The sequence below is a fragment of the Pyxicephalus adspersus genome, chromosome 1 (genome assembly GCF_032062135.1).
Source record: "Pyxicephalus adspersus chromosome 1, UCB_Pads_2.0, whole genome shotgun sequence".
NCBI lineage: Eukaryota > Metazoa > Chordata > Amphibia > Anura > Pyxicephalidae > Pyxicephalus > Pyxicephalus adspersus.
This window is the reverse complement of record NC_092858.1, coordinates 150768134-150781835: the sequence shown is the minus strand read 5'-3', so window position 1 is coordinate 150781835 and position 13702 is coordinate 150768134. Positions and strand designations below refer to the sequence as shown.

The window sequence follows — 13702 nt, the reverse complement described above, 5'->3', positions numbered from 1 at the left end:
CGAACGATGAACTTTGAACAATTGTAATGCAAGTGAAGGGGAGATTGAGCAGTGGGGTACCCCTCCATCGCTCTCCCCCTCCCCTCTGCATGGAGCAGAACGGTGCTCTTTGTACAGCATTGTTCATGCATCGTGGAGTGCTTAGTCGTTGGAAAGGATCGTGAAGAATTCTTTCCAACGACTATAATTGCACGTGTGTACGCGGCTTAAGATCTGTGTCAGGAATGCTGGGTATGCACATATTGGGTGGGAGGGCAAACTAAAAGGTACCTGTCATTGAATTAGTGTGCCAGCATATTGTGGGGCCCCCAAAAGATGTATTGTTCTTGTTACATTACATTAGCATTGTAGAACCAACATGACATTACATCCAAATTTACTACAATTGGAGACATAATTCTTACTAATATCTCAACTGACTGGATGATAACAGTGAGCATTACAAACACAAATTCCAAGAATACCTATAACGGACATTGGCAGTACCAGCGTCTCCTCAAAACACTCAAATCATCTCAAATCAAAAGTAAAATCAATAGAATATATATATTAATTAATTTTCTTTATCATCAAGTTGACATGTACAAGTACATGTGTAGTGAGCTATACCAGTAGAACATTATGAAGAATATCCATATTTAACTAACCCCTATTTGCTTGCTATTCCTAATAAATATATTTAGTGTTTTATGTAAAATGTATCAAACTCTGTAGTAGATTTACTGACTTTAAAAGGACTGAAACATTTGTTGAAAATTAACTTTTATTGTGTTTTTCTATAGACAAGTTATCCCTTAACAGTAACAAACCAGTTGTGGGTACAAATATAATTCTTCCTTGTTAAAATGTTATCAAATCTAAGAGCTGAACCATTTATTGTAACAAAGAATGGCCAAACACTGCTAATGTGTGTATATAAACAGAGTGGAAGAATGTCATAATATGTTCCATTTGTTATTGTATTAGCAGTGAGAAATTCACTTAAAGAAACACAAGTACTTAATATTTTTCTACTTCTGCCAGATTGTATGCAATAGTAGGCAGTCCATTACATGTTGTGGGTTTCAGATGCTGTCCTATATTTGTCCTTAGAACCACCAAAAGGTGCCCAAAGGTGCCCCTTATTGCATATTGCAATCATTTCATTCTCCACTTGCTTGCTATGGTTCTTAGGACATTTAAGATGCTGATATAAAATATTTTTGTAATATTCAGTATTTATATAAAGACATAAAATACATTTCTAAACATTTTCTATCAATGTAAACCTGGTACCCTGGGTACTAATATTATTATTAATAATAAACAGTATTTATATACCGTCAACATATTACGCAGTGCTGTAAATGAAATATAGGTTGCAAATGCCAGACAGACACAGGAGGAGGAGAGGACTCTGCCCAGAAGAGCTTACAATCTAAGTGGTTGGGAAATATCACACAATAGGAGGGGGATATGGAATGGTGGATGAGTAGTGAGGGTTTTAAGAGACAAGAAGACGGGTAGGCAAGTTTGAAAAGATGGGTTTTGAGTGCTCTTTTAAATGTGCCCCTATTTAATGTACAGCGCTGCGTAATATTTTGGCGTAATATTTTGGAGAATATAAATCCTGTTTAATAATAATAATAATTATTATTAATGTGGAGAAAGTAAAAAAGTAAGCTGAATAGGACGAGGAAGACCATTCCAGAGTCAGAGCAGCCCTAGAAAAGTCTTGGAGCCGTGTGTGTGATGAGGTTATGAGTGAGGAAGTCATTAGTAGGTCATTGGAGGAGCAAAGAGAGCGGCAGGGGGAGTATTTTTCTATCAGGTCCGAAAGGTAAGATGGACAAGGATCGTGGAGGGATTTGAAGGCAAAGTACAGGACCTTGAATCTGATTCTAAGGTGAAATGGAATGAGGAGAACTGCAAATAGATGCAGCGAAAGAGGAGCTGTGGGAAGGATGAATGAGTCTGGCTGCAGCATTCATGATAGATTGTAGAGGAGAGAGTCCAGTTAGTGGAATACCAGAGAGGAGGATGTTACAGTAGTCCAGACGAGAGATGATAAGAGCGTGTACAAGGAGTTTGGTGGTCTCAGGAGACAGGTAGGGGCAGATTTTGGAGATGTGACAGGACCTGCAAATGTTCTGAATATGGGGGGTAAATGAGAGGGCATAATCAAAAATGATGCCAAGACAACGTGCCTGAGTAGAGGGCAGAATAACAGTGTTATTAACAGTTAGATATTTGTCAGGGGGAGATTTGGAATTTGAGGGGGGATGATGATGAGTTCTGTTTTATCCAGGTTGAGTTTCAGGAATCGGTCAGACATCCATGATGAGATGGCTGACAGGCAGCATGAGACCTTATCCAGGGCTGAGGGAAACAGGTAAATTTGAGTGTCATCAGCATACAGATGGTACTGTAAGCCAAAGGAGGATATGAGACTAGAGAGAGGAGGTGTACAGAGAAAAGAGAACCGGTCCAAGGACTGACCCTTGGGGAACACCAACAGGGAGGGGAGTTGGCGAGGAGGAATTACCATTGAAAGAAACTTGAAAGTATTTTTGATATGATGGTTTATGGCCACTTACATGAGGATCTACAGTATAATTACATTTGGAAACAATCCCGCAACCCCACAACCATTCACTAATACATGTTTATGTGCATTGTGGTGCCATTTATTATGAATAGCAGAGCACTGCGACACACCTGTACCTGTGCATTATTGTGACGTTAAAGTATTGTTTTTATAAAACATCCTGACACACATTACCATAATGCAATTTTGAAAACAGCCTAAATTTACAATTCTCTTAGCAAGTTTAATTTGAGCAACAGTAATTCATATTACATTTTCAGTTCATCTTACCAATAGAAATAAAATAAAACAGTTGGAAATGTGAGATTTTAATTTCTGTGAATGAGATAGATAATCCATGCTTTTTTCAAAATGAGGAGAAGAAGCAATTAAAATAATGACAAGTTCATGGTAAAATCAGAGGTAGCGCTGATTACAGCATTGTATTTTAAAGGCAGTAATTGCATATGTTTTCAATGTGATAATCTCTAGGAAATGATGCAACGCACACGGTGCCTAATTAGAAGTGAAAATGGCAGATGCTGGTGGCTTTTCACTGTTGTTCATTTGTAATTTAACTTGCAAAATGCTACTTAAAGTATATCTAAGCCAAAAGAGAAATGTAATACATTGCAGCTTACCAGTCCTTAGTTTGTCTACCTGCATTTTTTTTCCTTTTCTTTTTACATCAAGTCAACTATGGAGGGAACCCTAACTGACTTTTGTATTATATGGGGATAATTGGATTATTAGTTTACATTACAAGGATATAATTGTTTGCTTTCAGTTCATCTTACTGGAAGTGACTAGGACATGGCATTGTCACAAGATCAACAGTTATTTCTATACTTGCTAAAATTGTTCTTAAAAAAAAAAAAAAATAAATAATAATAATAAAGCAGCCACTACATTTAAGCTGCTGTATATTAGATTTTTGCTCTAGGATTTATTTTATGCTTTAAGGTGTACCTAAAACCAGACATATTATTAGGAATAAAAATGGTGTGCTTTTAGAATGATATTTATATTTTATTTTTTGAAGCAACCTATATATCTTGCTAGCTTTTACCAAAATAACCTTAAAGTGTACCTAAACTCAACATTTTCACTTTAAATAAAAGGGTAGACAATCCCTAAATGTATAGGGAAAATGTTATTCATTTTTTATTTTTTTAGGTGCAACACCCAGGATATCTACGTCACACATCCCGGGAGGCTCTGGGTGCTCCTTCTGGGCATTGTTTTTTTTACTTTTTACAGCGGGCTTCGACGCCTGATCTCGCACCTGTGCAGTGGTATTGTTTTGCTAAAAATACCTTACCAGCCTGATTGGAGCTTTTAAAATATTTTTTCCTGTCCCTATTCTGTCACAATTACCTCCATCTTGTTCTTCTCTTCTTCCGAGTTCCAATTAGTCATGTTTATTGGCCGAGCGAGGATAACATAACTCATGCTCATGCGCACAGAAACTTATCCTGTCCCAGAAGCACCAGAGGATGCCATAAACTTTTTTTTTTAACAAGTTTTTTAAAAGATAGTGATCAAGCAGTTAAATGTGTTTTATTGCACAAGATATTTTATTTGTTCCTCCTGCAAAAATGAACCTGCTTGATCCAATTACTTTTTTCTATTGCAGAACAAAAGTTATGCTTAAATTTGCCTATTTTTCTGCCTCAAAGATAATTTCTCTGCTTTATATATCCGACCCCTCAACAATTTAATTCTATGTAGGTTTATTTAACTTAATCTGTCAATGGTTTTAATCTTTTCATTGCTGATCAAGGGTGTATATACATAATAAAATATTTTATACATTTTAATTTCTCCAGACAAATGTCACTCCTTTTTCCTTAGCAGAAGGTCCAGTTGTATTTTACCTAATACTGTTGTGATTTTTGTTTTAAGTATGAGAGAAAACAACAATGGATACGATGACATTTGTGAGATGGCCAAAATGTGTATCCTAATAGCATCTCCTATAACTGGGCATTGGCTTCTAATTATCTCTCTAATGGCAAAAAAGGCAAAATAAATCATAATAATAAGCACGAGAGCAGTGGGACAATCCAACAATAATGCTTTAGTACAACAAATTTTAAAATGTTCTAATAAATCAGGTTTAGCATTAGGAAAACAAAGTCTAAATGCATTTTAGTTTATACTTTTACTGGTCTGGAAAATAAAAGTAATGGTACATTTATCTTTTGTAATGTAAATAAGTATTTTTCTCATAACATTATTTAAACATTCATTATTCCTAACTTATTATCAGATTATGGTGTCAGGGGTTTTATAAAAACTAAATTGTGGCACGTTTATCTTTTTGTTGCTTATTATAAATGTTTAAACTTTAAACTAAATAAGAGTTCTACACCAATGTCTTACACTAGAAACTTTCTGGACACAAAAAAAACCCATCTTGTAAATGGCTTTAATAAATAAGCTTCATTTATCAATATACAAGGTAGCAAATATATATAGTTAAAGCTCTCCGACTGAAGAAGATAGAGACTATCATGGTATAACCTTGGTGACCCAGCAAACCTGGAATGGATAGAAAACATTTGCAATTTAGAAGCAAATGATTACTAAAAAATTGTTTCCAGGCTTGTTGGATCACTCAGTTTCTCCCATGATAGTCTATCTTCCCCAGTATTGGAGAGCTTTATTAAATCAGACCCAATCTGTGTATATTAGTGTGGCATCAACAAAACTATATTGTATCCCACCTTGGCACTCACAGAAATGAAAAGTGTTTCATTGAATCACCACTATAAAGCTAAAAAAATGTTGCCCTTATTTTACTTTAACATAAGAAACAAGGAGAAGCTACATTCTCATACAACTCCATAAAAGCCTTTGAACCTGCTCTAAATTTGTATCTTGGTGTGGAATAAATTTGATAACATTTATTTTTTCATTTTCCTAGGTACACAGCAATTGTCAAACCCATGGATATTCAAACCAATAATGCTCTGACTAAGATCTGCATCAAAGCTGCACTTATCTGGATATTGTCCATGACTCTTGCCATTCCGGAAGCCGTTTTCTCGGATTTGCACCCGTTTTATGTCAAAGAAACCAACAAAACTTTTATCAGTTGTGCCCCCTACCCACATTCTGATGGACTGCACCCAAGAATCCATTCTATGACTTCCTTTTTAATCTTCTACATCATCCCTCTGTCCATTATTTCGGTATATTACTATTTTATTGCACGGAATCTGATTCGGAGTGCATACAACATGCCAGTGGAAGGAAATGTGCACGTTAGAAGACAGGTATGTTATACAAAAAACATAACAGTGTATCAACTGATAACATGTTTTATAAACAAATTGATTTAATATCTTAGATATTATCAATATGAATGTATTAATTTTTAACCAATATTATAAAACCCTGGTACATGTAAAATCAGCAGGAGGTTTTATTTAATAAAATGAATATAGAAAAGTAAGAATTTGTCAGTTTTATATAATGAAGGAATGTGAAGTTGATATGAATGCAGCCAATATAGGACTGTAATCATAATTTAGAGCTTGTGTGCAAAATTCTTGCTATTTCTGGCTCTTCCCAACACTTCTAACCTTAAAGAAGTATGTCAAGTCTCATGATATTTCTTTAACGACTGTTCTCCTAAATGAGCCAAAGGTTCCACAATTGTGGAACTGCACTTCTCCAGAGTCTAAGACACTAGGGAAATAAGCTGAAGATTGGCAGGGGTGCCTAATTTAAGTTCCATGTTACCATTTTTGTTTAACACTTGTTGTATGCACCAATTACCCTCTTTCATTGGATTGCAGCATGAGACTCTCTATTGTGCTTTTGTAGCAATACAACCCGTGGCCTACAGTGATTATATTAAGTAGAAATGGGGCCATTAAAAACTTGGAGGCCCTGGGGTTTTTCTCAATTTCTCCCACCTAATGATGGCTTTTGACTTCCATTAATGACCTCCCTCTTGTACTTTTCGGCTAGCTGAGAAACATTTTTGAATTGAGTGACATCAGAATTTTTTTAATTTATACTTGTTGTGGTTCATTATCAACTCAAGTTATTAGATTAGTATGACAGCCAACAACTAGTACTTACTGGTTCATAAGAGCATCCTAAATATTGTTAACACTTGCAGCACAAGCAATTGGCTCTTTTAATTATGAAATATTGAATACATTCATCATCTGTTTATGCCTTTTAAATCTATGTGCAGTTTAGTTTTAAGTAAACTGGAGCCAAAGCATTTTTCTCAAATTCAAGGTATTTCAGTATTTGATTTACTTCTTGTTGTTTGTTGTTGTTATAATCCTAATTTGCAAATTCTATTGGTAAATTCTCATTTTTATGGATATATGGTTAGGATTTAGGAGTTAGAAGGGGTACTGAACCAATTTTCATGTCAGTATTGTCACTGTGATAGGTGAGCAGATTAGAAATCAGTCGAGAAATCAACCATATTCAGTAATTCTGAGTAAGAATTCCAATGTCTTTAAAAAGGTTTAAAATTATTATTTTTGGTGAAAAACCTATTTTTTTTCAGCTAATTTTAGTAACCTGGGACGTTATGTGAGCAGCCTGAATAAGTTTTATTGATAAGGTCACCTCTAATTGTGATGAGCAAGTAGGCAATTTTTTAAACAAAAATTGGAAAAAATTGCAACTGGACAACTGGAAATATTTATTATGATTTCACTTGTTTAACAGTCACACTGTTCTTTGGCACTTTCCCAAAAACACCTTCTGTAATTACAATATAGAGGGCTGCAATGATGTTGGCCACAGCTTTCTGTGAAAGACAGACTTTTTATCTAGATATCATAGGATATCTAGAATTTGAGTTCGAATCCAAGGCTGAAACTATGGAAGGGGATCGGAGGGAATTGAGATGACAGAATGAAAGGCCTCCTTCAAGTGGTTGTGGACTTGAACATTGGTACTGAGCCATATAGCCTAACTTTTACTCCCAGCATTAGCAGACTGCACAATAGCACAAGGTAGACATGGTAAGCAACCCCTCTTCCCATTGGTGTCTGTGGTTGGGGCCTCTGGACTAGGACACTGAAAGATTTTATAGGGAGAGTATCTTCAATGTACTTTATATGTAAAAAAAACCCTCCTAGTGCTGCAAAGAGTTCTTTTTTGTACATGGCACATACTGGGCTTGGTACAGTTCTTTCAATTTGTTTAACATATTTTATTGAGGTCAACTAAAAACTGTTTTCAAAAAAAGGCCAGCAATTAATTTTAGATATATAAAGGTGTATATAAAATTGAATACAAAAGTATCTTTCATTTTTGAAAGAAAAAACTAAGCTAACGGAAAACAAACTGTCTGACAGAAAAGTACATTTTAAAAGAAATTCTGAAGGTCTTGCTCACATTTAGCTTTTCGTAGATAGCACAGCACATACAAAACAGAAATACTATTCTGTACAATTATACCCAACGGTACAGCTCAGAAACCTGCGGTTACGTGCAATGCACTGTGATTAAACACAGTCAGACTCCTGGGCACAGCGCTTTGCAGTATTAGGTATCTTCCTAGTTTAATTTATTGCTGCACTTTAAAAATTGCAGCTTTAGTGCAAATGTGTAAACAGAGCCAAAGACTTTTATAGCTGTTTGGTCTACACATACATACATATATTAACTGTTACAATCATAGCTTTAGCATAATCCCTCCTCAAACGATTTAGTCACTATTCTATATCCCTCTCCTTTTGTATGCTACTTCCCCCAGCTCTTGTAAGCTCTTTTGGGCAGGGTCCTCTCCTCCTCCTGGGTCATTGTTTGTATCTGTCATTGCAACCCCTATTTAATGTACAATAAATACAGTTTATTATTATTATTATTATTATTATTATTAATAATAATAATAATAATAATAGACATTTAGCATTTATTAAATGTTGTAGTAGTGTAATTGCACATTACAATACAATTGAAAGGTGGGTTATTGTGTATGTAGGTCATCTTTAGTGATGGGAAGATACTCCCTTGTCATGCTTTATTTATCGTTATAGCATGAGGAAGAAATTAATAACTTACTTCTCCTGCTCCTGACAACACAGAAAACCTTGTAGCTTAAATCTTTCCTCTTGGCCATTACTCCCCACCAGAAGGGAGAGGAACGCAACCCTTTTTAGTATAGCCACATTGTCATTCTTTGGTGGCTACCCAGTCAGGCTCAGCTTCCTTCTAGATAACTGTGTTGCACATTTTCCATTTGCAGACCAGATCAGTGCTGGAAAGAATAAAAGACATCACTGTACTCCATGCGATGACATTAGGCACAAGATGAAGCATTCATGTCACACTGACAGTTCAATTTTGGTGTAGACCTTGTGAAGAAGCAACAATTGTCCTCAAAGTCTTTTATAGTCTCCATTTCTTTGAATGTCATGAATCCCTGGAGGAGCACAACCATTGACCCATTTTCCTTTAAATATAAAAAAAGGTTGCACCGTACATCTTTATATGGAGTCTATTAAAAGCCTTGTAACCCTTCATTGAAAATCAGATCACACATTCTGAAGATGAACTTTGACTTGCCTCTTTCTGTTAACATATTGATTAGTACGTCTGTCCATCACATTTATTGTTAAATGGGAAGGAGCAGTTGGTGGGAGAGAGCAGTTTCAAATTTACCTACAAAAGTATTACATTTTGGGTTTTTGAAAAGGGAAGGGGTGACAAAATAATAGAAAAGAATACAATAAAATGTAATATAAAGATAACAAATAGATAAGAACTACATAACAAATAAGGTTTACCAAGGTTTTTTGAAGGGTGTACTGAATCCTGGGATGCTCAGGATTTACTATAAGGGGCAAATATGTTCAGCAGATTATGGCAGGTTTGCACATCAATGCACCCATTTTAGTGAGGCAACAACCATGTTATCCCATTGCTGACATCTTTCTTGGTATTCTTTCAAGTTCGACATCTTTAACCATTTTCATTGCCTGTGTTGGATCTCCTTTGCCAAAAATAAAAACGCGCATTGGGTGGCTTTTTGCTTACACTGTACAACACATGTGTCATACATAATTCATCAGTGGATGCCCAATGACTGATCACAGTGAACCTAGATTAGCTAGCAGTAAAGATTCCAACTCCGGGCAATGAAACGGTGGCAGGATCCTGGATCTGACAAGCTACAGGGTGCTAAAAAAATGTGCACCATAATTTGTAAGTTTGCTGTTGAATATAGCAAAAGCTCACCACTCCACCAACAAGTTTAGGTCAGCTTTAAGGCTCTTTAGACAAAAAAGTTTGCAGAGGGAATTCCCACATGATTTTCTATCACTACAAAGCCACACAGGAACTGTATATTATAAATCTGAAATATAATTTTTTCCCTACAAAGACCACTTTACTTTGTTAATGTATTTAGGCAATTATTAGCATATTTTATTAAAAAAAAATTCAAGATGGTGAACACTTTAGATAACAAGGGTTCATTAAATCTGTCACATTCAAGACGACCTTCACCTCCTGTATCTTACAATGATCTGCTTGTCTTTGAAACCTGGAATGGTTCATATCTGTAAAGGATGCTGAACAAACAGGAGATGGCAGTACGGAAGTTATTAATCCTTTAATAAAAAAACCTGAAGTGTTGTACGGGCCAGATGGGTTCACATCTGGTGCCCTCTGCAGGTCTGAGCTGAGAAATAAATCAGTCCTTTGATCCACAGAACATTTCTTATTACATTATAGTGCTGCTCCGATCTTATTTAGTGTCTTTCAGACATAACACAGAGTGCCAATGAAATGTGACGGAAGAGGAAAAATATTAAACTGGATTCTGGTACTGTAAATAAACAATCTCTTCAAAGACCGATTCTCCAGCTCCCAGAACTGATTTTCCTTTGCTTTGACAGGTGATTCAAACCATTTCAATTCAAACCCGTTCTAATATTTTCCATGGGCAATGATGTAGAGGTGTGTGTACCCAGGGATAGGTTTGTACTTAGTTCTTCCCTGGGCCAGCTAGCTTGTGCTGAAAGGGAGAATATGGGAGGGCAGCCATGATGTTAGTGGAGGGTCATTGGTGGGAGCCATGATGGTTGTGGCCAAAACAGCCCTATGCTAAGCACTTTTATGTATTATATTGATAATATCACTGCCATCATAACATAGCATCATTGTCACCCCTTGTGGCCATGGCATCCCAGACTACCCAGTCTCTTGCCCTGGAAGCAGTTTCTCTATGCTTGTGCTTTTCTTGCCCTAGGGTGACAATTCTCATTCATTGTAGCGTATCTATGGATGAGCAGCTCTATCACTCTAGGTCATTTGCTCCAGATTTAAGCTTCAGTACACTTTCCTCTCTACAACATGGGACAAGGGTGATCTGTAGTACACAAATACAACTAGGTATGGTGTTAACAATTGAGATTTTAGATCAACACATACAGAGGAAGAGAAAGTTAGGAGCTCAATAGATTTCTGGTAGTATCAACAAGTAGTTTTCTGTATTTGAAGCTGTAACAGAAAACTGTGCATGTATTTTAATGATTTAATATTTTTTGTGACAAACACTCCAGTAATCAGCACTGTCATAAGGGTTTAGATCAGCCAACTATTCGGTACCTTTATACCATGTATATAATCCTTAACAAGGGTCCTCTCTTATTTGCCCCTCTTTGTTTTGGTAAATTTACTATTTACATTGTTTGTTACATCTGATTAATAAACCTTGTTCACAGATAACCTCATGGTCAACAGAACGCCCCTCTGCCCATATTATTCAGAAGAGGAGAGAGTAAGGTGTTTTGTTGTCCTAAGCCACCTATTGTTTTAGCAGGACAATGCTGCTCTTCTATACATACAGTACAGTGTGCTGTCACCCTAGAACCAAGAATGCATTACTGACAGGATCACCAAGTTAAAATAAAGAAAAAAATGAAGCAAAGTAATGTAAGGATTTGAAATCAGCAATATATTAGATTTCTGTTCTTAGATCTGGGTGCGGTTTCATTTTGTAAACATAACAAAGTGAGTACATGGTATTAGTCTACAAAGGAATTTACTTTTTTAAGTGGAGGAGAAGTGTAATGAAGCTTTCTGTTCCAACTGGCATAAAGTGAAACCTCTCTGTCTTCTGAATAGCAGGAAATAGCTTCTTGACTTTGACTTGGTGGAAGTCTACATCAGTGTCGGAAAATAACATAAACAGTACAAGTTGGCAAACCACAGACATCCAGTGGCTCCTTCCAATCCTTGGCTGGGCCAACTGAGTCATCGGTAATTTATAAATGGTGAAAGCACAAAAATAACTCATAGACAGGAGCCCAGCATTTATTGTTATATGTTCAGTAGGCTGACCAGTGATCATATCAAGCTGGATGAATCTATTATTTTAATACTATTTTTAAAAAGTCCCCTGGGGGGGGCACAATATAAATTCTGGGAAAGAGTGTATGGGGGGACAGGACGACATTTACCCTTTAGGCCAGTACTCCTTAAAGTGGGCCTCCTACCACAATTTTTACTTTATAAAAAATATATACTTCTATATAAAGAAAAATGTGCATGTTTTTTTTTATTTAAAATAATTAAAAAAAAAAAAAGGATAAGCTTGCAGTGGCAAAGACTGAATTGGAGTGAAGAGCCTCCTAGGATACATGATGTATGTATCCCAGAAGGCTCTGTGCTTCGGGCTGCTCCTTCTGCACAGTGTGACTGGGTGACAGAGGTAGAAAGAGCAAGAAGACAGAACAAAATGGCAGCACCCAGTGCTTCCTCCATGCCACGACAAAGGTGGATTCCAGGACAGCGCAAGACCGTTTCAAGGACAGCTCTGGATCAAGGGATCTGCAGAAGTAAAGGTGTGGGATTTTTTTATTTTACCTAGAGTTCCGCTTTATGGGGTCGTGTTGATGTTTTAGCCAAACGCTTCCTTTTCTATTCAGACACACCTGTGAATGGAAGGTGCACCAGTGGCCAAGAACAAGCTTCGTCACACTTCCCTAGCTTGCGGTTCAAACAATTTTAATTAGGATATGCTGTGTCCAAAGAAATGTAAGGCTAAATGTAATGCTAAGAAGGTCCATGATTTGCATGTCAAAAGGAAATAACATTCTTGGTATACATAGAAGCCTACGGAACACATGCTGTTGCCACAGGTGCAAAAATGCTAATTTTTTAGATGTTTTGGAAAGTCATAGCTTGTTGCAGATTGCAATAGAAATGTTCCAGAAACACCAAAGCTTTAAAGTAAGGTGGAATGTAATTTTTTGATGGGTAAATACTGTAATAAACTAAAACTATAAATTATTTATATTATAATTACAGTATATACTTGAATAAAAACCTATTTCTATCTGAAAAAAGAGGAAAATTCTTTGACTTGAGTATAAACCTAGGCCACAAAATGTACCCATGCTAACATTTAAAACATCCTAGGGGCCTTTCCTTGTTGGATTTTAAATTATAAAATATAGATATAAGAGTGTTGTATGTTCTATAATATAAGATATAACATTGTTCTTATTGATAAATACATCAATGGTGTGTTATTTTTAAAGAATTATTTCACAGTGGAAAAGAATAAAATCACATTGGAATCAGTCCATGCTGTCTTCCCCATGTAAAGTCGGCAAAATTTCTCTCATTTCTCTGATGACAAGAATTTGTTATACTTTACATGAGGACACAGCGTCATCTACTGGTTTATACTCAATTATATGCACTATTTACCAGATGTCCTGCTGGAAGGTTTAAAACATTTATCTGTCCTACAAATCCTAGGACTCTAATTTGACCTACAGCTCCAGCAATAATGTAATCTCAGGGGGTTCACCCTTTACCAGACCACAGATCAGATTGCTCCACCCTCTATTCATTCAGCTACTTGGAAGAATCCGTGAGAATTATCAGATCACATTACTTCCTCGCTTTTACCACCAGTTACCGGTCATCTGACAAAGTGACTCCTGTTGTGAACAAAACTTAGTAGTTACTTTTTATAATATTTAATGTGCTTAACCCCCTAACCGCTAAGCCCGTAATTTCTCGCACTAAATATTTTTGCTCTTTTGGATAACCCCGTATTTTTTCGCCTACACTAAAATCCCCACTTACCTGGTCCCGCTGTGCTAATCCAGCGTCGGTTCCGTGTTCCAGCGT

At 36.3% G+C, this 13702-nt stretch overlaps 1 protein-coding gene across 1 annotated transcript in view; it reads left to right on the top strand.

Annotated features, from left to right (window-relative positions):
- GRPR (gastrin releasing peptide receptor) overlaps positions 1–13702 on the top strand; it is a 78629-nt gene that overhangs the window by 47532 nt on the left and 17395 nt on the right. Inside the window, exon 2 of the mRNA XM_072431230.1 lies at positions 5496–5847. Within this exon, the coding sequence (XP_072287331.1) occupies positions 5496–5847 (352 nt within the window). The remainder of the gene's footprint in view (positions 1–5495; positions 5848–13702) is intronic.